This window comes from Nicotiana tomentosiformis, chromosome 2, assembly GCF_000390325.3.
Source record: "Nicotiana tomentosiformis chromosome 2, ASM39032v3, whole genome shotgun sequence".
Classification (NCBI taxonomy): domain Eukaryota; kingdom Viridiplantae; phylum Streptophyta; class Magnoliopsida; order Solanales; family Solanaceae; genus Nicotiana; species Nicotiana tomentosiformis.
The window spans coordinates 132587085-132610156 of NC_090813.1; the positions used below are offsets into that span (position 1 = coordinate 132587085).

At 42.0% G+C, this 23072-nt stretch overlaps 1 protein-coding gene across 1 annotated transcript; it reads right to left on the reverse strand.

The window, feature by feature from the left end:
- Positions 1 to 2389: 2389 nt before the first annotated feature.
- LOC138905633 (uncharacterized) lies at positions 2390 to 4271 on the reverse strand. The gene is made up of 3 exons (XM_070194153.1): positions 3819 to 4271; positions 3213 to 3702; positions 2390 to 2529 (listed from the first exon to the last, which is right to left on the reverse strand). The coding sequence occupies exons 1-3, from the start codon at positions 4269 to 4271 to the stop codon at positions 2390 to 2392; spliced, it is 1083 nt and encodes a 360-aa protein (XP_070050254.1).
- Between the last annotated feature and the right edge of the window lie 18801 nt (positions 4272 to 23072).

Consider the following 23072-nt stretch of genomic DNA (forward strand, 5'->3'; position numbering starts at 1 on the left):
GCTCGGTATGCATAATAAATATACGGTCCACACGTTTTTTCACACTTAGCCATTTTCACTGAGCAAAATTCTTGCAAAGCACACTCATTCCTGCAACACACTTCAAAACCAGTTAGCACAAAACAAGATCTATCTAAAAAAAGAGAAAAATAAAAATAAAAAGAAATATGGGTTGCCTCCCAAGAAGTGCCTGATTAACGTCGCGGCACGACGCAGATTACTGTCAATCACTTGAAATGAATCAACGCCACTACGTGGCCATCACCAACTTTTCCCAGATAGTGCTTCACCCGGTGACCATTGACTCTAAACACTTAATCATTTTTATTCTTCAAGTCCAATGTACCAAAGAGTGTCACACTCACAACTTCAAACGGGCACACCATTTAGACTTCAACTTTCACAAAAACATCCGTAACCGAGAATTGAACAATAACACAATATCACCTTCTTTAAACTCCTTGTTCTGAATGTACTTATCATGGAGGTACTTCATCTTCTCCTTGTATAAGGATGAACTTGTATATGCATGGTACCGAAATTCATCTAGCTCATTCAATTGTGCCACCCTTAAGTTGGAGGCGACATCCCACTCAAGATTTAGCTTCTTCAAAGCCCACATGGCCTTGTGCTCAAGTTCCACCGGAAGGTGACAAGCTTTCCCAAACACTAATCGGTATGGAGACATCCTAATCTGTGTTTTGTAAGCCGTCCTATAAGCCCATAAAGCATCATCAAGTTTCTTTGACCAATCTGTTCGGTTGGCATTCACTGTTTTTGACAAAATACTCTTGATATCCCGGTTGGAGACTTCCACTTGTCCTCTTTCTTGAGGGTGATAGAGGGTCGTGACTTTGTGAGTGACACCATACCTTCTAAGCAATGTATCAAAAGCTTTGTTGCAAAAATACGACCCCCATCGCTTATAATGGCCCGCAGAGTACCAAATCTTGTGAAGATGTTCTTTTTCAAAAATACCACCACACTTCTAGCTTCGTTGTTAGGTAGAGCATCAGCCTCAACCCATTTTGACACATAATCCACATCTACCAAAATGTAGGTGTTCCCACAAGAGCTTACAAACGGTCCCATGAAATCAATACCCCACACATAAAAAATATCAATTTACAAGATGGTGGTGAGGGGCATCTTATTTTTCTTTGAAATCCCACCGGCCCTTTGACATTCATCACAACGCCTGACTAGATCACTTGAATCCTTGTAGAGAGTAGGCCAATAGAATCCACAACTCAACACTTTGGCCGCCGTTCTTGCTCCCCCATGGTGACCACCGTAGGGTGAAGAATGACAAACCCCAAGAATTTCAACTTGTTCCTCCTCCGGAACACATCTTCTAATCACGCCATCGGTACAAATCCGGAAGAGGTACGGTTCATCCCAATAATAGTCTAGGCAATCCCGTTTGAGCTTCTTCCTTTGATTTGAAGAGAACTCATCCAGTACAATACCACTCACAAGATAATTTTCTAAATCAGCGAACCATAGCATCTCGGTCATTGAAATGGCTAGAAGTTGCTCATCGGGGGAGGAGTCATTGATTTCAAGGTCGTCATATGGTCTCCCCTCCTCCTCCAAGCGAGACAAATGGTCTGCCACTTGGTTTTCACTGCCTTTGTGGTCTTGGATGTCTAGATCGAACTCTTGCAATAAAATCACCCATCTCATTAACCGAGCCTTTGAATCTTTCTTTCTCATAAGGTACCGAAGTGCTGCATGATCCGTGTGGACTATCACCTTTGTACCTATCAAGTACAGGCAGGACTTCTCCATAGCAAAAACACTAGCAAGGAGCTCTTTTTCGGTCATAGTGTAATTGACTTAGGCATCATTCATGGTCTTGCTAGCATAGTAGACTAGATGAAAGATCTTGTTGACACGTTGCCCCAAACCTGCTCCAACCGCCACATCACTAGCGTCACACATGAGCTCAAAAGGCAAGCTCCAATTCTAGGCGGTGATAATAGGAGTAGTTGTTAATTTGAATTTGAGAAATTCAAATGCCTTCATGCAATCCTCATTGAAATGGAATTTGGCATCTTTCTCCAAAAGCTTACACAAGGGGTTCACCACTTTGGAAAAATCCTTGATGAAATGCCGGTAGAGCCCCGCATGACCCAAAAAACTCCTCACTCCCTTCACGGATGTTGGAGGTGGAAGTTTAGAAATCACTTATATTTTTGCCTTGTCGACCTCAATGCCATTCTTTAAAATTTTATGGCCAAGGACAATGCCTTCCTCAACCATAAAATGACATTTCTCCCAATTTAACATCAAGTTCGCCTCTTCACATCTTGCCAAGACCTTATCTAAGTTTTTTAAGCAATCATCAAAAGAATTCCCGACCACCGAAAAGTCATCCATGAAGACTTCAAGGAAATCCTATACCATGTCCGTGAAGATAGCCATCATACACCTTTGAAAAGTCATCAGTGCATTGCATAACCCAAATGGCATCTGCGAGAATGTGAAAGTACCATAAGGACATGTGAAAGTAGTCTTCTCTTGATCCTACAGAGCAATAAGAATTTGATTGTAGACGGAATACCCATCAAGGAAACAATAGAAAGCACGGACGGCCAACCTATCAAGTATTTGATCTAGGAAGGGAAGTAGAAAATGATCCTTCCTTGTGACTTTTTTGAGCTTGTGATAGTCCATACACACTCTCCACTCGGTCATCGTTCTTGTAGGAATCAACTCGTTCCTGTCATTGGTAACCACCGTCATGCCCCCTTTCTTTGGGACACATTGCACCGGAGAGGTCCACGAACTATCGAAAATGGGGTAAACAACTCTGGCATCCAACCACTTTATGATCTCCTTTTTGATCACCTCTTGCATTGCTTCATTGAGTCTTCTTTGATGTTCAATGGAGGGTTTGGCATCTTCCTCCAAATTAATCTTGTGCATGCAAAATGCGGGGCTTATTCCCCGAATATCTGCCAATGTCCATCCAATAGCTTTCTTCCTCTTTTGTAGCACCGCCAATGTGGATTCTACCTGCACGTTAGTCAAACAAGGGGAAAGAATAACCGGTAAATTAGAACAAGGGCCAAGGAATTCATACCTGAGATGCGGAGGCAATGGCTTTAACTCCAAAGTGGGAGGCTCCTCGATTGAGGGCTTTGTTGGAGGAGTCTTCCGATTTTCAAGATCCAAGGATAATTTACGGGGTCCATAAGTGTACGAACCCATTCCTTGCAATGAGTTCACGCATTCCACATAGCCATCCATCGCGTCATCATCAAGGTTAAGCAAAACGGCCTCCAATGTATCATCAACATTCATCGTGGCACTAGTATCTTCAATAATCACATCAGTCACCAAGTCCACAAACGAATACACTTCATTGCTATTCGGCTGCCTCATAGATTTGCACACATGGAAAACCACCTTTTCATCACCCACCCGGAAAGTGAGTTCACCGGCTTCCACGTCAACAAGAGCCTTCCCCATAGCAAGGAATGGTCTACCTAGAATAATCGGCATATCATATTCCACATCACAATCAAGAATCATAAAATATGTCAGGAGAATGAATCTATCAACACGAACCAACACATCATCAATTAGACCCAACGGTCTCTTCATGGTACAATCCACCATTTGTAATCTCATCGATATGGGTCTTGGTTGCCTAATTCCCAAAGTCTTGAAAACCGATAGGGCACCAAATTGATACTTGCCCCAAGATCACAAAGAGCTTTAGCAAAGTAGGCACTTCCAATGGTACAAGAGATTGTGAAAGCGCCGGGATCTTCCAATTTAGGAGCCATTGAGTGCACAATTGCACTCACTTGATGAGTCATCTTTATAGTTTCACAATTCATCGACTGCTTCTTTGTCACCAAGTCCTTCATGAACTTTTCATAACCGAGAATTTGCTCCAAAGCCTCAACCAATGTCCCATTAATAGATAGACTCTTCATCATGTCAATGAACTTTTTGAATTGATTCTCGCCATTTTTCTTGGCAAGCCTTTGAGGATATGGAGGAGGAGGCCTTGGCATTGGTGCCTTAGCCTTTGGCACTACCAGTTCCGATATGTCAACAATGTGCTCCTTAGACGAGTTCACTTCCTCGTGAATCTCCTCCAGATTATCATCAATATCAATTCTTACTTCATTATTTGCTTGCACCATATTGTTCGGGATCTCATCTTCTTGTACCACTCGATCATCATCCATAATTTTCCTTTGACTTGAGGTGGTTGCATCCCCACCTTTTCCACTCCTTGTGGTAATAGCCATGGCATGTCTCGTGTTGTTCCCACCCTTTGGGTTCACCAGCGTGTCACTTGGTAGTGCCCCCTTAGGACAAGTGTTTAAAGCTTGCGAGATTTGCCCCAATTGAACTTACAAATTGCGAATTGAATTGTTGTGAGAGGCTAGTTGGGCATCAGAGTTGGCATTCTTCTCCATCATTTGTTTGAACATGTTCTCAATTTGTCTCATCTCACTGTTGGAAGATCTTAGACCATTGGAAGGATAGGGAGGCGGGTTGCTCGGTTGTTGATACATCGGGGGCATTTGAAAGCCCGAACCCTGATTTCCTTGGTTATTGTTCCACCCCCTTGGTTGTTACCTCCCTAATATCCTTGATTATTGCCACTCCAATTGCCTTGGTTATTTTGACTATTCCAATTTCCTTGATTGTTTTGATTATTCCAATTCCCTTGATTACCATGAGGTCGACATTGTTGTTGATTCGGGCCTTGAGAGTTGTTTCTTTGCCCTTGGAAGTTGTTCACATATTGTACTTACTCCTCTTGGTCATTGTAAGATTCATCTTGATCAAACCCACTATCTTCTTGAACATAATGTTCCTCACGAATTTGCACTTGAGGACCCTTTTTCCATCTCCTGTTTACCATCATATTAACTCCCTCCATTACATTTACTTTCTTAGGACCTTGCATTTGTTGAAGTTGAGCCTTGGCTAATTGATTCATTATGGTGGTCAACTCGGCAATTGTTTGCCTATGATCATGCAATTCTTTATGTAGGTGAATCACATTTGGATCACCTTGAGGAACATTTGCTCTACTTTGCCATGCCGATGAAATATCCGCCATTTCATCTAAGATCTCACAAGCTTCCGCATATGGCATTTTCATAAAATTTCCACCGGCAAGTTGGTTGACCACGAATTGATTTGTAGTATTGATCCCCGTATAGAAAGTTTGTTGAATCATAGCCTCCGTCATGTCATTGTTTGGGCACTCTTTCAGCATAGTTCGGTACCTCTCCCATATCTCATGCAAAGGCTCATTGGGTTCTTGTTTGAATACTAGAATCTCATCTCTTAGAGTAGCCATATGCCCGGGAGAAAAGAACTTGGAGATAAATTTCTCCGCTAATTCATTCCATGTATGGATGGAATGGTTTGGCAACCTTTCTAACCAATCCAAGGCTTTCCCCCGTAGAGAGAAAGGAAATAGCCTCAACCTTAAAGCATCCTCGGAGACGTTTGTCTGTTTACTCCCCTAGCAAGTGTCCACAAACCCTTTCAAGTGTTTGTACGCATTTTGATTCGGAGCCTCAGTGAAGAATCCCCGTTGCTCTAGCAATATGAGCATAACATTTGTGATTTGAAAGTTGCCCGCCCTAATGCGGGACGGGACTATGGCACTTGCATACCCTTCATTCGGCAACACCCGGTGTGGAGCCGCTCTTGGTGGATTTGGGGGTGGAACGGGAACGTTGTCTTGAGGCTGTCGGCCTTGTCTATTTGCTTGAGGTTCAAGAAGAACCTCTCCAACTTGGTCATCTTCCATGTACACATCCCCCAAAGGCATGTTTCCAAGAGGATCATTGTTGTTGAGAGCCATTGTTTCACCTACAATTTTTTCACCAAAAAGATTAGTAACACGGAAGGAAAAGAAGATACTTCACATACAAAATGAAATATATAGCTAAATTTTACTTTTATGCTCCCCGGAAATGGCGCCAAAAATTGATCTAGTCCAAGTCACACCTCTATTCAGGGTTGTGAAACGGTCAATTGCAATAATAATACCCAACAACGAATCGGGATCGAATCCACAGGGAGCTTAGATGGGATTAGTGGTATATATTTGGATAAAGCACGTGAAGTATCTGATTTATTTCTATTATTGTTGTTGTTACTAATATTGCGTACAGGTAATGTAAGTGACCCGCCTTAGCCTCGTCACTACTTCGTCGAAGTTAGGCTCAGCACTTACCAGTACATGGAGTCGGTTGTACTGATACTACACTCTGTACTTCTTGTGCAGATTTTGGAGTTGGTCCCAGCGGCGTACCATAGACTTTCTCGGATTTCAGTTACCAGAGGAGACTTAAGGTATAACGGCATAGCATCCACAGTTCTGAAGTCCCCGTCTATTTTACTTTAGCTGTGTGTTTATTTCCAGACAGCTTTATTTTATTCAGATTTTTGTTTGTATTTATTCTAGAAGCTTGTGCACTTGTGACACCAATTCTGGGATGGTATTTAGACACCGTTGTTTTTATGGATTATTCATTATATTTCAAACTTTGCTTCCGCATTTGTTTCTTTGATTATTAATAATTTAAAAATTATTTAAAAATTGGTTAATATTATTCTAACGTTGGCTTGCCTAGCAAGTGAAATGTTAGGCGCCATCACGGTCCGAAGGTATGAATTTCGGGTCATGACAGTGAATTTGGACTTGAGCCTTTAATCTTTTGATCGATACATTGTAGAGAGTTGGCCCCTGGCATTATTACTTCTTCTTTTAGTCCCCCTTTCCGGTTTCCTTGTAGCATCTTATGTTACGACCCCAATTTTCCACCGAAGGATATCGTGATGGAGCCTAATTTCTAAGATTAGGTAAGCCTACATACATGGAGAAATAGCAAAAATAATAATAGAAATCAATAAATACCGCCAACAATAACTCCCAAAATCTGGTGAGACTGAGTCATAAGCTTTATAAGAATATACTGAAACATCCCTAATTTATCACTGTCTAAATAAAGAGTATGCAATATAAAAACAAGGACAGAGGGTGACTTCGAGGCCTGCGAACGCCGAGCAGGTATATCTTGATGTCTCTGAACTGAATGCTCTACTCACTAGTGCCTAGCCTGATATGAGGTACCTGGATATGCATAAAAAGATGTGCAGAAGTGTAGTATGAATACACCACAACTGTACATAATAAGTATAAAGCCTAACCTTGGTAAAGTAGTGACGAGGTCAGGTCAAGACACCTACTAGGATAAGAAAAGAAGTTGAACAAGTATAGTACATTATAATAATGCAAATGAGAAAATTAGGCAATGAAGAAATACAACAAGATAAGCTACAATTGAATTTAAAGCAATAAAGAGAACAAGGAGGAACATGTAATAAGAATATCAAGAAAACAATGCAGACAAACACAGGTGAGGTAAATGAAAGATAACAGCAAGAATCACAACTGAGGTACCGCCTCATATCTCATTTCACAATCACAATCACAATCACAATCACAATCTTTCATTATACCGCCGCGTGAGCCTTACATTTAGATAGTTTTGAAAACAATTTTTTCCAAAATAACTACACGCACTTTAGCCCATCTAATGTCGCCGCATGCACATTAACCCATATCTGTATACCACCGCATGTGCATCAATATCACAACATAATCATAACTCTCACCACAAGTGCCCATATGCCACAACTTGCTAAAAGAACCAACAATATCAATGTTTCTATAACAAATAGCCCACAGCTCAACCACAATGCATATAAGTGTTTCAACAATAGCAAACTGAAAGGAAATAGCTCAACTAGAATAGTATTTCAACAATTAACAACTTTGCCTCAATGTGATCACGACTTTTACAACTTTTAACACCCATAACTCAACAAGAAACTATTACATAAAACAACAACTTCAAGTAAACAATTTAACAATTAAGGGAGTAACAGACAATAAGGAAGATAATAACTTCAACTAAAGCATATAAGAGCAAATAACAAGTAAAAGGTGGAATAAGTGTTAACAATGTCAAATAAGGCAGGCGAGGGTAAATTAATACATGTAAGAGTAGACTACCAATGAAAAATATAACATGCTATGACAATTCAATTACAGGCATGAAAAGAGTCCAAATAGCCTAAACCGGTCAAATACCACATATAGCCCGTGTACCCAGTCGTCACCTTGCATATACGGCTTTCACACATCATAAATAGCACAATCAACCCAAATACTAAGGGGTAGTTCCCTCCCCCTCCCCACAAAATTAGGCAAGATACTTACCTCAAACAAGCTAACTCAATCCACTAGTAAGTCGGCCTTTTCCGTGAATATCCAACTCCGAACGGCTCGAATCTAGCCAAAATAACTTTATACCATAAATACAAATCATAGAAAATTATTCCGAATAAGAAAGTTGCAATCTTTAAAAAAAATCAAAAAGTCAACCCCGGGCTCGCGTCTCGAAATCCGACCAAACTTACAAAATCCGAACACTCATTCAATAACGAGTCCAACCATACTAAAATTATTCAATTCCGACCTCAAATTATCAAATTATTGCTTAGGAAGTTTTAACAAAATTCCCCAATATAATTTTTTTCCTACTCAAAACACTAATAAAATGATAAAAACAATGATGAATTCATGTATAATAGTCAAATCCGAGTCAAAATCACTTGCCCCGGTCAACTCCTTGAAAATCTCTTCCAAAATCGCCCAAAATCGAGGTTTTTAACTCGTAAGATAAAAAATAAAACAACACCCTCGATCTACCCCTTTTCTGCCTAGTGATTCCACTTCTGCGGACCAACAGCTGCTTCTGCGCCTCCACACCAGCGAAAAGTCTATCGCAGGTGCGACTTTCACTTAAGCTAGGGAAAATCGCTTCTGCTGATCTGGGAGCGCTTTTGCTGGAGGAAGTCGCTTCTGCGGAGAAAGGACCGCACTTGTAGTCACAAATAACCAGGCCCAAACTCACTTCTGCGGCTCATAGGCCGCTACTACAGTGCCGCTCAGGTGCACCAGATCCTCAGTTGGGCAGAATTTCTCCCAAGTCCCAAATGGTTCCGGATTCAATCCGAATCACATCTGGGGCCCTCGGGCCCCCGTCCAAACATACCATCAAGTTCCAAAACACATAACGAATCTATTCAAGGCTTAAAATCACATCAAACAACATCAAATCTACGAATCGCAACCCAATTCAAAGCTATTGAAACCATGCACATTCAACTTCCAAAACTAAAGTCGAAACACATCAAAACAACTCTGATTGACCTCAAATTTTGCACACAAGTCATAAATGATACAACGGGCCTATTCCAACTTTTGAAATCGGAATCCAACCCTAATATCAATAAAGTCAACTCTCGGTCAAACTTCTCAACCTTCCAAACCTTCAACTTTCTAACTTTTGCCAATTCAGGCAAAATAAACCTACAGACCTCCAAATCAATATCCGAACACACTTATAACTCCAAAATCACCATACGAAGCTATCGAAACCATCAAAACTCCATTCGAGAGTCATCTAAATAAAAGTCAAACTCCGATCAACTCTTTTAACTTAAACTTTCAACTTTGGGACTACGTGTCCCAATTCACTTCGAAACTCACCCCAAAACCAAGTGAATCACCTCGACAAGTCACATAACCAAAATAGAACACAGAAGAGGCAATAAATAGGAAAACAAGGCTAAAATACTGTAATTACCCAAAAGGTCATCTTATATTTTAGAACTTGAATCTGTGCTCTTAAGCCTTAAGAATATCATTTTTACCCTCCTCGATTAGCATGCGCAGTCCGAGCAGGTTTCCGGAATGCTTTTATGTTGAAAACTAATAAAAATAAGAATTTTTGCCTTAAAAGTTGATTTTAGTTGACTTCGGTCAACATTTTTGGTAAACAGGCCCGGATTCGTGCTTTAATGGTCCCGGTAGGTCCGTATTAAATTATGGGACCTGGGCGTATGCTCGGAATCGAATTCGGAGGTCCCTAGCTTGAGTTATTAATTTTTGATGAAAATTAAAAGTTTGGAAATTATTTATTTTTAAGAATTTATTGATATTTGGCATTGTTAGTATCGGGTCCGTATTTTGGTTCTGGAGTCCGGTACAGGTTCATTATGATATTTAAGACATATCTCTGAAATTTGGTGAGAAACGGAGTTGATTTGACATGATTCGGACGACCAGTTGAGGAAATAGAAATTTTAAAGTGTTCTTGAGAATTTCATTTGATTTGGTGTTAAATTTAGAGTTCTAGGTGTTATTTTGGCGATTTGATCACGCAAGTAGGTCTGTATGATGATTTTAGACTTGCGTGCATATTTGGTTTGGAGCCCCGAGGGCTCGGGTGCCATTCAGGCGATGCGCGAGTTGAGTTCAAACCTCAACAAGGCTGCTGGTGCACCAAATCTGGTGTGCCCGCACCTGTGAGCCTTTGGTCGCAGGTGCGAGAAAAAACCCCGCAGATGTGACCCAGGCTTGGACTTTGTTCTTCCGCAGATGCGGACTTTCCGCAGGAGCGGGACTACAGAAGCGAAACCCTGTCCGCAGGTGCGGCCCCAGTTGGCCCATTCCTTCTCCGCAGAAGAGCATATCCCGTCCGCACATGCGGATGCGCAGGTGCAACCAAAGCACCGCAGGTGCGAAGGTCGCTGGGCAGTGAGCATTTAATTCGGACTCCAGCCATTTTTCTTCTTGTTTTCAAAAGGATAGGAGGCCTAGGGCGATTTTTCAAAGACATGTTTTTCCCCAAATCATAGGTAAGTGTTCCTTAACTCGTTTCTTTCAATATTTTACTTCATTTTACTAGAATTCAACCTAAAAATCTAGAGTTTCATGGTAGAATTAGGGATTAGGGTAGAAACTAGAGATTTCGGGAATTTGGGGATTTAGACCTTAATCCGGGGTCGGATTCCAAAACTAATTACATATTCGGGCTCGGGGGTGAATGTGTAAATGGATTTTGGTCCAAACCTCGGGTTTTGACCAAGCGGACCCGGGATCAATTTTTTGACTTTTTGTTGGAAATTTTGGAAAATTTAATTTATTCAATATAATTGATTCCTTTAGCAGTATTTGATATTATTGAGTCATTTTTTAATAGATACGAGTGGTTTGGAGGTGAATCCCAAAGGAAAAGCTGTGATTGAGAATTAAGTTGCCTTCGGAGCGAGGTAAATGTTGTGTCTAACCCTTACCTGAGGGAATTAGGAACCTTAGATTACTTCCTAAGTGAAATCCATGTGAGCGGCGTATATGTGAGGTGACGAGTACTTATGAGCCACCAATTTACCTGTTTTCCATGCTTCTCTATTTTTCTTATATTGTCTGTTTCCTATGCCAAATTGCTACGTGTTATACTAGTGTTGTTCAATTTATCATTCTTATCATGTTTATGGATTTTCTGGTGATAATTGAGTTTTTATTTCAAAGTTGAGATTGATATTATAGAACCAAATGTTGAAGTAAGGTTTGCACTTGTTATTCTATCTCCCTATTGATATTTATGCATTGCATTATGGTAAAGTAGAGTGTTAATGCACCAAGGGTGATGTCGTGCCATATTGTGAGTGTTAATGCACGAAGGGTGATGCCATGCCATATTGTGAGTGTTAATGCACGAAGGGTGATGCTGTACCATATTATGAGTGTTAATGAACGAAGGGTGATGCCGTTCCATGATATGAGAGTAAAAGCATGAAGGGTGATGTCGAGCCATTTATATTGATTTTATGGTGAGATTGAGAGTAAAAGGACGAAGGGTGATGTCATGCATATTTCCTTACTGTATTCACTATTCCTGTTGATTCATGGTATATTGACTGCTCCGGTGATCATTCTGTTGTAGTTCTTTATCTTGTATTTGCCTCAGTATGTTCCCCTCCCGACATTTCCTGTTTAGTTCTTCATTCATGTTATTTGCGTATACACTGTTAAATTGTACAGGTTGATTTGTAGGTGCCTTGCTCTATCCTCGTCACTACTTCGTCGAGGTTAGGCTCGATACTTACCAGTATATGGGGTCGGTTGTACTGATGCTGCACTCTGCACTTTCTGTGCAGATTTTGATACCGGCTCAGGTTGATCGAGATTTGCTATTGGTCCGCTGTCCGGAGACTCAAGGTAGATCTGTCGGCGTTCACAGACCTAGAAGTCCCCGTCTATCTTTTTATGTCCTACTATTTTCTTTCATTCAGACAGTTGTATTTCTTTTAGACAATTATTTGTTGTAAATTCTAGAATGCTCATGAATTGTGACTCCAGATCCGGGTGGTAGTAATTAATACGGTTTTATGATATTCTGCACTTATTATATTTTATTTTTGTTAATTATTGTTATTTACTGAATGGAAATAAGGAATTGGTTTAATGATTCTCTAACGTTGGCTTGCCTGGCAAGTTAAATGTTAGGTGCCATCACGGTCCCGTCGGTGGGAAATTTCGGGTCGTGACAGTTGGTATCAGAGCTCTATGTTGCCTAGGTCTCACGATTCACGAGCAATCTTAGTAGAGTCTGGAGGATCGGTACGGAGACGTCTTTGCTTATCTTCCAGAGGCTATGAAGTTCTATTCTTCTCCATCGTGCGATTTTGCTCTCTCAATACTGATTGAACTCTTCTACTCTTATTCTCTCGCAGATGGCAAAAACACGTACCGCTTCCTCAGCTGAGCAGCAGCCAGGGCCTCTAGTGACAGCTCTTACGCGGGATAGAGGTCGAGGCCGTGCCAGAGGCCGAGGCAGGGGCAGGGCTCAGCCTAGGGCTCGGGCAGCAGCCCCAGCAGTGGAGCCTCAAATAGAGTTTGACGAGGAGGTTCCAGCCTAGACTGTTCCTACCGGACCAGCTCAGGTTCCGGAGGGGTTCATTGCTACCCTAGTACTTCAAGACGCTTTGATCCGTTTGGTGGGCCTTATGGAGAGTGTGGCCTAGACTGGCGCATTTCCCATGGCACCAGCAGTCTCTCAAGCTGGACGAGGAGCCCAGACTCCTACCACTCCCGCTCCGGAGAAGATAGCTCCCCAGGATCAGGCTCTAGCAGCTCAACCAATCGGATTAATTCAGCCAGTTATTACGGCACAGGTCGGAGATGGGCCAGCTATGTCTTCTGAGGCTTTATGGAGATTGGACAGGTTTACCAAGCTCTTTCCTGTTCACTTCTGTGGTGCTCCTTCAGAGGACCCCCAAGAGTTTCTTGGCAGCTGTCACGAGGTTCTATGGAACATGGGCATAGTGGAGACCAATGGGGTTGATTTTGTTGCATTTTAGATGACTGGTTCTGCCAAGAAATGGTGGAGAGATTACTTGTTGACAGACTAGCTGGGTCGCCTGCTCTTACTTGGGACCAGTTCTCTCAGCTCTTCATAGAGAACTTTCTTCCTAGCACATTGAGAGAGGAGCGTCGCCGTCAGTTTGAGCGTCTCCAGCAAGGCAGTATGACTGTTACTCGGTATGAGACCCGTTTAGTGAATTTGTCCCATCATGCCATTCTTCTGCTTCCCACCGAGAGAGAGAGAGAGGGTGAGGAGGTTTATTGATGGACTTGCTCAGCCTATCAGATTGCAGATGGCTAAGGAGACTAGGAGTGATATTTCTTTTTGGGCGGCTGCTAATATCGCCAGACGAGTCGAGATGTTTCTTACTCAGGGAGGTCAGGGGTTTGACAAGAGGCCTCGTCATTCCGGTGAGTTCAGCGGTGCCTCATCTAGAGGCAAAAGTACTTTTTGTAGAGGCTATCCTCCCAGGCCGTTTAATTCAACGCTCCAGGCATCCCACAATGCCTCGGGTGGTCGTGGCCCTCAGATGCATTATTCCGACCAGCTAGCCTACAGTGCACCACCAGCTCCTATTAGTGCACCTCCACTCCAGAGTTATCAGGGTGGTTATTCAGGTTGACATGGTCAGTTTCATGGTCAGCAGTCACAGCAGCAGAGGTTATGTTATACTTGTGGTGATCCGAGGCACATTGCTAGATTTTGCCCTTGGGCAACGGGCAGCTCACAACATCAGAGTTCTCATGCCATGGTTCTGGTACCAGTTGCTGCACCACCTGCTTAGCCAGTCAGAGGCAGGGGTCAGACAGCCAGAGGTAGGGGCCATACAGTTAGAGGTGGAGACCAGCCAGCTAGAGGCCGTCCCAGGGATGTAGTTCAGGGTGGTGGGGCCCACCACCAGTGTTATGCTTTTCCATCCAGGCCTGAGGCTGAGTCATCTGACGCTGTTATCACAAGTACTGTTTTAGTTTGCAGTAGAGATGCTTCAGTTCTATTTGATCCGGGATCTACTTAATCCTATGTGTCTTCCTATTTTTCTTCCTATTTGGTTGTGCCCCGTGATTCTTTGAGTGCTCCTGTGTATGTGTCCACACCAGTGGGAGATGCTATTGTTGTAGATCGTGTTTATCGTTCGTGTGTGGTCGCCATTGGGAGTCTTGAGACTCGTGTAGATCTTCTACTTCTCGACATGGTTGATTTTGATGTCATACTGGGCATGGATTGGCTGTCACCTTATCATGCTGTATTAGATTGTCACGCCAAGACGGTGACCTTAGCCTTGCAGGGGTTGCCTCGAATAGAGTGGAGAGGGAATCTTGGCCATTTTGCCAGCAGGGTTATCTCTTATGTGAAGGCTCGACATATGGTCGAGAAGGGGTGTCTAGCTTATTTGTCTTATGTCCATGATTCTAGTGTAGTGGTTCCTTTCATAGATTCAGTGCCGGTTGTTTGTGAGTTTCCAAAGGTGTTTCCTGCAGACCTGCCAGGGATGCCACCTGACAGGGATATTGATTTCTGCATTGATTTGGCTCCGAGCACTCAGCCTATTTCCATTCCGCCATATCGCATGGCCCCGCCAGAGTTGAAAGAGTTAAACGAGCAGTTGCAAGATTTACTGGATAAGGGCTTCCTTAGACCTAGTGTCTTGCCCTGGGGTACACCTGTGTTGTTTGTGAAGAAGAAAGATGGATCGATGAGGATATGTATAGATTATCGGCAGTTGAACAAAGTCACCATCAAGAACAAATATCTATTGCCAAGGATTGATGATATATTTGATCAGCTTCAGGGTGCTAAGGAGTTTTCAAAGATTGATTTGAGATCTGGCTACCATCAGTTGATGATTAGGGCATCCGATGTTCCTAAGATAGCTTTTCGGACTCAGTATGGGCATTATGAGTTTCTAGTGATGTCATTTGGGCTGACAAATGCCCCAGCAACATTCATGGATTTGATGAACCAGGTGTTCAAACCCTACTTGGATTCCTTTGTGGTTGTGTTTATTGATGATATTTTGATCTACTCCCACAGTCGAAAGGAGCATGAGCAGCACCTTTGGATTGTTCTTCAGATTCTGAAAGACAGCCAGTTATATGCTAATTTCTCAAAATGCGAGTTTTGGTTGAGTTCAGTTGATTTCTTGGGTCACGTTGTATCAGCAGAGGGTATTCGGGTGGATCCTAAGAAAATTGAGGCAGTCCAGAACTGGCCTAGACCCATATCAGCTATAGAGATCCGTAGTTTCCTGGGTTTGGCGGGCTATTACCGTCGATTTGTGGAGAGATTTTCATCCATAGCAGCCCCGTTGACCAGATTGACCCAGAAGGGTGCCCCGTTTAGGTGGTCAAACGAGTGTGAAGCGAGCTTTCAAAAGCTCAAGACTGCTTTGACCACGGCACCGGTATTGGTGTTACCCACAGGTTCAGGATCATATACAGTATATTGTGACACATCTCGTATTGGTCTGGGTGTGGTATTGATGCAAGGTGGTAAGGTTATTGCATATGCTTCGCGGCAGTTGAAGGTTCACGAGAAGAATTACCCTGTTCATGATCTAGAGCTGGCATCCATTGTTCATGCGCTGAAGATCTGGAGGCACTATCTTTATGGCGTGCCATGTGAGGTATTCACTGATCATCGGAGCTTGCAGTATTTGTTCAAGCAGAAGGGACTCAATTTGAGGCATAGGAGGTGGCTGGAGCTATTGAAAGACTATGATATCACCATATTGTATCATTCCGGGAAGGCCAATGTGATGGCCGATGCTTTGAGTAGAAAGTCAGTCAGTATGGGTAGCTTTGCATATATTCCAGTTAGTGAGAGACCGCTTGTATTGGATGTCAGGCCTTGGCCAACCAGTTCGTGAGGTTAGATGTTTCTGAGCCCAGCTGTGTTCTAGCTTATACAGTTGCTCAGTCTTCTTTATTTGAGCACATCAGTGATCGGCAGGATGACCATCCTCATTTACTTGTCCTTAGAGACACAGTGCAGCACGGTGGTGCCAAGCAGGTTACTGTTGGAGATGACGGGGTTTTGAGGATACAGGGTCGTATTTGTGTGCCTAATGTGGATGGACTTCATGAGTTGATCCTTGAGGAGTCGCACAGTTCCCGGTATTCTATTCATCCGGGCACCGCCAAGATGTATCAGGACTTGAAGAAGCATTATTGGTGGAGGCGAATGAAGAAGGACATAGTTGCCTTGGTAGCTCGGTGCCTAAATTACCAGCAGGTAAAGTGTGAGCATCAGAGACATGGTGGTTTAATTCAAAGGTTAGATATTCCTGAGTGGAAATGGGAGCGTATCACTATGGACTTTGTTGTTGGACTCCCATGGACTCAGAGGAAGTTCGATGCAATTTGGGTCATTATGGACAGGCTGACTAAGTCAGCGCATTTCATTCCTGTGGCAGTTACCTATTCCTCGGAGCGGTTGGCAGAGATTTATGTTCATGAGATCGTCCATCTTCACGGTGTGCCCGTGTCTATCATTTCTGATCGAGGTACACAGTTTACCTCGCACTTTTGGAGGGTAGTTCAGCGTGAGTTAGGTATGTGGGTTGAGTTGAGCACATCATTTCATCCTCAGACGGACGGGTAGTCCGAGCGTACTATTCAGATCTTGGAGGATATGCTTCGCGCCTGTGTTATTGACTTTGGAGGTTCTTGGGATCAGTTTTTGTCATTAGCGGAGTTTGCCTACAACAACAACTACCAGTCGAGCATTCAAATGGCTCCCTATGAGGCATTATATAGTAGACGGTGTAGGTCGCTAGTTGGGTGGTTCGAGCTCGGGGAGGCTCGATTATTAGGTACAGATTTAGTTCAGGAGGCCTTGGATAAGGTCAAAATTATTCAAGATCGACTTCGCACAGCTCAGTCCCGGCAGAAGATTTATGCTGACCATAGAGTTTGTGATGTTGCATTCATGGTCGGAGAGAGAGTGTTACTTCGGGTATCACCCATGAAGGGTGTAATGAGGTTGGAAAGAAGGGCAAGTTGAGCCCTAGGTATATCGAACCTTTTGAGATTCTGGAGAGAGTGGGAGAGGTGGCTTACAGACTTGCGTTGCCACCCAGTTTAGCAGTTGTTCATCTGGTATTCCATGTGTCCATGCTTCGAAAGTATCACGGTGATCCGTCCTATGTATTAGATTTCAGCTCTGTCCAATTGGACAAGGATTTGACTTACGAGGAGGAACCAGTGGCAATTCTAGACCGACAAGTTCGCCAGTTGAGATCAAAGAGTTGCCTTTCAGCTCGAGTGCAGTGGAGCAGTCAGCCTATTGAGGCAGCTACTTGGGAGTCCGAGTCCGATATACAGAGTAGATATCCCCACCTTTTCACCAGCCCAGGTACTTTTCTATGTCCGTTCGAGGACGAACGATTATTTTAGCGGTGGAGAATGTGATGACCCAAAAGGTCATCTTATGTTTTAGAACTCGAATCTGCGCTCTTAAGCTTTACAAATCTCATTTTTACCCTCCTCGATTTGCGTGCACAGTCTGGGTAGGTTTCCAGAAAGCTTTTATGTTGAAAACTAATAAAAATAAGAATTTTTGCCTTAAAAGTTAATTTTAGTTGACTTCGGTCAACATTTTTGGTAAATGGGCCCGGATCTATGCTTTTATGGTCCCGGTAGGTCCGTATCAAATTATAAGACCTGGGCGTATGCCCGGAATTGAATTCGGAGGTCCCTAGCTTGAGTTATGAATTTTTGATAAAAATTAAATGTTTGGAAATTATTTGTTTTAAAGAATTTATTGATATTTGGCATTGTTAGTATCGGGTCTGTATTTTGGTTCCGGAGCCCGGTACAGGTTCATTATGATATTTAAGACATGTCTAGGAAATTTTGTGAGAAACGGAGTTGATTTGACGTGATTCAGACGTCTAGTTGAGGAAATAAAAATTTTAAAGTGTTCTTGAGATTTTCATTTGATTTGGTGCTAAATTTAGAGTTCTAGGTGTTATTTTGGCGATATGATCGCGCGAGCAGGTCCGTATGATATTTTAAGACTTATGTGCATGTTTGGTTTGGAGCCTCGAGGGCTATAGTGCTATTCGGGCGATGCGCGAGTTGAGTTCAAACCTCAACAAGGCTGATGGTGTACCAAATCTGGTGAGCCCGCAACTGCGAGCCTTTGGTCGTAGGTGCGAGCTCGCAGGTGCGAGCAAAATACCCGCAGATGCGACCCAGGCCTGGACTTCGTTCTTCTGCAGATGCGGACTTTTCTCCGCAGGAGCGGGACCGCAGAAGCGGAACCCTGTCTGCAGGTGCGGCCCCAGTTGGCCCAGTCCTTATCCGCAGAAGCGCATATCCCGTCCGCACATGCGGATGCGCAGGTGCGACCAAAGCACCGCAGGTGCAAATGTCGCTGGGCAGTGAGCATTTAATTCAGACTCCAGGCATTTTTATTCTTGTTTTCAAAAGGATAGGAGGCTTAGGGCGATTTTTCAAAGACATTTTCTTCCCCAAATCATAGATAAGTGTTCCTTAACTCGTTTCTTTCAATCTTTTACTTCATTTTACTAGAATTCAACCTAAAAATCTAGAGTTTCATGGTAGAATTAGGGGTTAGGGTAGAAACTAGGGATTTCGGGAATTTGGGAATTTAGACCTCAATTCGGGGTCGGATTCCAAAACTAATTACATATTCGGGCTCGGCGGTGAATGGGTAAATGGATTTTGGTCTGAACCTCGGGTTTTGACCAAGCGGTCCCGGGGTCGATTTTTCGACTTTTTGGAGGAAAATTTGGAAAATTTAATTTATGCAATATAATTGATTCCTTTAGCAGTATTTGATATTATTGAGTCATTTTTTAATAGATACAAGTGGTTTGGAGGTGAATCCCAAAGGAAAAGCTGTGATTGAGAATTAAGTGGCCTTCGAAGTGAGGTAAGTTTTGTGTCTAACCCTAACTTGAGAGAATTAGGAACTATAGATTACTTCCTAAGTGAAATCCATGCGAGCGGCATATATGTGAGGTGACGAGTACTTATGCATCGCCAATTTACCTATTTTCCATGTTTCTCTATTTTTCTTATATTGTCTCTTTCCTATGCCAAATTGCTACGTGTTATACTAGTGTTGTTCAATTTATCGCTCTTATCATGTTTACGGATTTTCTGGTGATAATTGAGTTTTTATTTCAAAGTTGAGATTGATATTATGGAACCAAATGTTGAAGTAAGGTTTGTACTTGTTATTCTATCTCCCTGTTGATATTTATGCATTGCATTATGGTAAGGAAGAGTGTTAATGCACGAAGGGTAATGTCATGCCATATTGTGAGTGTTAATGCACGAAGGGTGATGCCATGCCATATTGTGAGTGTTAATGCACAAAGGGTGATGCCGTGCCATATTGTGAGTATTAATGCACGAAGGGTGATGCCGTGCCATGATATGAGAGTAAAAGCACGAAGGGTGATGTCGTGCCGTTTCTATTGATTTTATGGTGAGATTGAGAGTAAAAGCACGAATAGTGATGTCGTGCATATTTCCTTATTATATTCACTATTCCTGTTGATTCATGGTATATTGACTGCTCCGGTGATCATTCTGTTGTTGTTCTTTATCTTGTATTTCCCTCAGTATGTTCCCCTCCCGACATTTCCTGCTTAGTTCTTCATTCCTGTTATTTGCGTATACACTGTTAAATTGTACAAGTTGATTTGTAGGTGCCTTGCCTTAGCCTCGTCATTACTTCGTCGAGGTTAGGCTCGACACTTACCAGTACATGGGGTCGGTTGTACTGATGATGCACTCTGTACTTTCTGTGCAGATTTTGATACCGGCTCAGGTTGATCAAGATTTGCTGCTGGTCCGCGGTCCGGAGATTTAAGGTAAATCTGTCGGCGTTCACAGACCTTGAAGTCCCCGTCTATCCTTTTATGTACTACTATTTTCTTTCATTCAGACAGTTGTATTTCTTTTAGACTATTACTTGTAGTAAATTCTAAAATGCTCGTGAATTGTGACTCCAGATCCGGGTGGTAGTAATTAATACAGTTTTATGATATTCCGTACTTATTATATTTCATCTTAGTTAATTATTGTTATTTACTGAATGAAAATAAGGAATTGGTTTAACGATTTTCTAACGTTGGCTTGCCTAGCAAGTGAAATGTTAGGCGCCATCACGGTCCCGTCGGTGAGAAATTTTGGATCGTGATAGTTGGTATCAGAGCACTAGTGTCACGACCCAATTTCACCTATAGGTCGTGATGGCACCCAACACTACAGCTAGGCAAGCCAACTAATAAGTCAATCGTACGTTGGTTAACTTTTATTCCAAGAAAATAATAAAATACCAACTTTTACCAATATGTGTGTGCCAAGACCCGGTATCACAAGTGCATGAGCATCTAGTAGATTATACAAAACCCCAAATACTGTCTGAAATGAAATAGACAGAATATAAATATAAGAAGAGACACTGGTAACTGCAGAACGGCTCAGAAAGGCAGCTCACCACTATGCCTCGGGATGACGTGGGTATGTGATGATAGGTCCTCCACTAGTACCTGTCTCAGGTCCTGCACAAAAAGTGCAGCAAGTGTAGTATGAGTACGTAAACAACGTGTACCCAGTAAGTATCAAGCCTAATCTCGTAGTGGTAGAGACGAGATGGCCGACTTTGACACTCACTATGGATCAATAATAACTGAAATAAAACTAGGATATTTAAATCAGTATGATTTACAGAATTCACAATAATTTATTTAATCAGCAAAAATAATCAAATTCCTTCAAATGTAACAATTCTCAATATATTAATTAAATTCCTTCAATTCAAATAGTTTCCAATTTATCAATTAAACCTCATTTACAGGAGTCACAATTAATTCCTTAACAAGAAAGAATAATAATTCATTAAATCCCAAGAATTTTCCAATTTATTAAATAGCTTCTCAAGCTGAAATAAATTATTAAAATATCGTGTAATTATTATTATTAAGCACGATTTCTACCGAGGACGTACGGTCCGATCCAGAGTGTCGTGTACACTGCCGAGGGATGTGCGGCGCGATCCATAGATGCATCTATCCTGCCGAATCGTTCGGCCCGCTCCACAAGAAAGGAGGACATTTTCTTATGTGCCTCCGAAAGGACAGTATGTTTATTATATGATAAATTTGGGAGGAGAACAATTTCTTTTGACAATTAATTGATTTAAATAGAAATCAAGCCTATGAGATTTTCATCCTTTAATATCTTTATCAAACAATTCACAATATATTCATATATATATCAATTAATATTAATTAATCAAAGAATATAATTTACACAACTAATACATGCTTTGAGTCCTAAACTACCCGGACTTTAGCATTAATAGTAGCTACGCACGGACTCTCGTCACCTCGTGCGTACGTAGCCCCCACAATTAGCAACAATTATTTAATCTTAATCACCTATGAGGTAATTTCCCCCTCACAAGATTAGACAAGAGACTTACCTCGTCTTGCTCCAATTTAATCCACTATAAGGCCTTTTCCACGATTATCCAACTCCGTCTGGCTCGAATCTAGCCAAAATAATTCGATACAATCACTAAATATTATAGGAATCAATTCTATAAGAAAATACTACATTTTAAAGAAAAGATCCGAAATTAATTAAAAATTCGCCCGCGGAGCCCACATCTCAGAATCCAGCAAAAGTTATGAAATCCGATAACCCATTCAATTACGAGTCCAATCATACCAGTTTCACTTAAATCCGACTTCGAATCGATACCGAAATCTCAAAATTTCGTTTCTATGAGATTTCTAAACTTTTTCCAAATTTCAATCTCAAAACACTAATTAAATTGTGAAAACAATGATATATTCGTGTACATAGATCAAATCTGAGTTAGAATCACTTACCCCAAATGTCTTTCCTTGAAAATCGATCAAAAGTCGCCTCTGTTCAAGATCAAGTTTGTCAAAAATGGCAAATGGGTTGAATGCCTCTGTTTTGCTTTATAACTTACAGATCTGCCCAGTTCGATCTTGGGAGCTCGATCTTCCCAGTTCGATCTTGGGAGCTCGATCTGTCCAGTTCGATCTTGGGAGCTCGATCTACCTAGTTCGATCTTGGGAGCTCGATCTCGGGAGTTCGATCTCAGGAGCTCGTTCTTGGGAGCTCGATCTCGGGAGCTCGATTTCGGGAGCTCGTTCTTGGGAGCTCGATTTTGACAGGGGTTCGATTTTTTGTCAGGCAGCTCGATTTTGACAGGCAGCCCGATTTTGATAGCATTTCCAGCAGAAAAATTGCAGCAGCTTTTGCAGCAGCTAAGTCGTACTTTTGATCCGTTAACCATCCGAAACTCACCCGAGGCCCTCGGGACCTCAACCCAAAACACCAACAAGTCCTAAAACATCATACAAACTTATTTGAAACCTCAAATCACATCAAACAATGCTAAAATCATGAATCATGCTCCAATTCAAGCTTAATGAAACTTAGAATTTTCAACTTCTACATTTGATGTCGGAACCCATCAAATCAACTCCGATTGACCTCAAATTTTACACACAAGTCATAAATTACATAATGGAGCTATGGAAATTTTAGGAACTAGATTCCGACTCCGGTATCAAAAAATCAACTCCCCGGTCAAACTTTCAAACTTTAAATTCCTATTTTAGCCATTTCAAGCCTAATTTCACTACGGAATTCCAAATAAAATTCCGATCATGCTCCTAAGTCCAAAATTACCATACAGAGCTGTTGGAATCATCAAAATTCTATTCCGGGGTCGTTTTCTCAAAATGTTGACCGAAGTCAAACTTTGCACTTTAAGGCC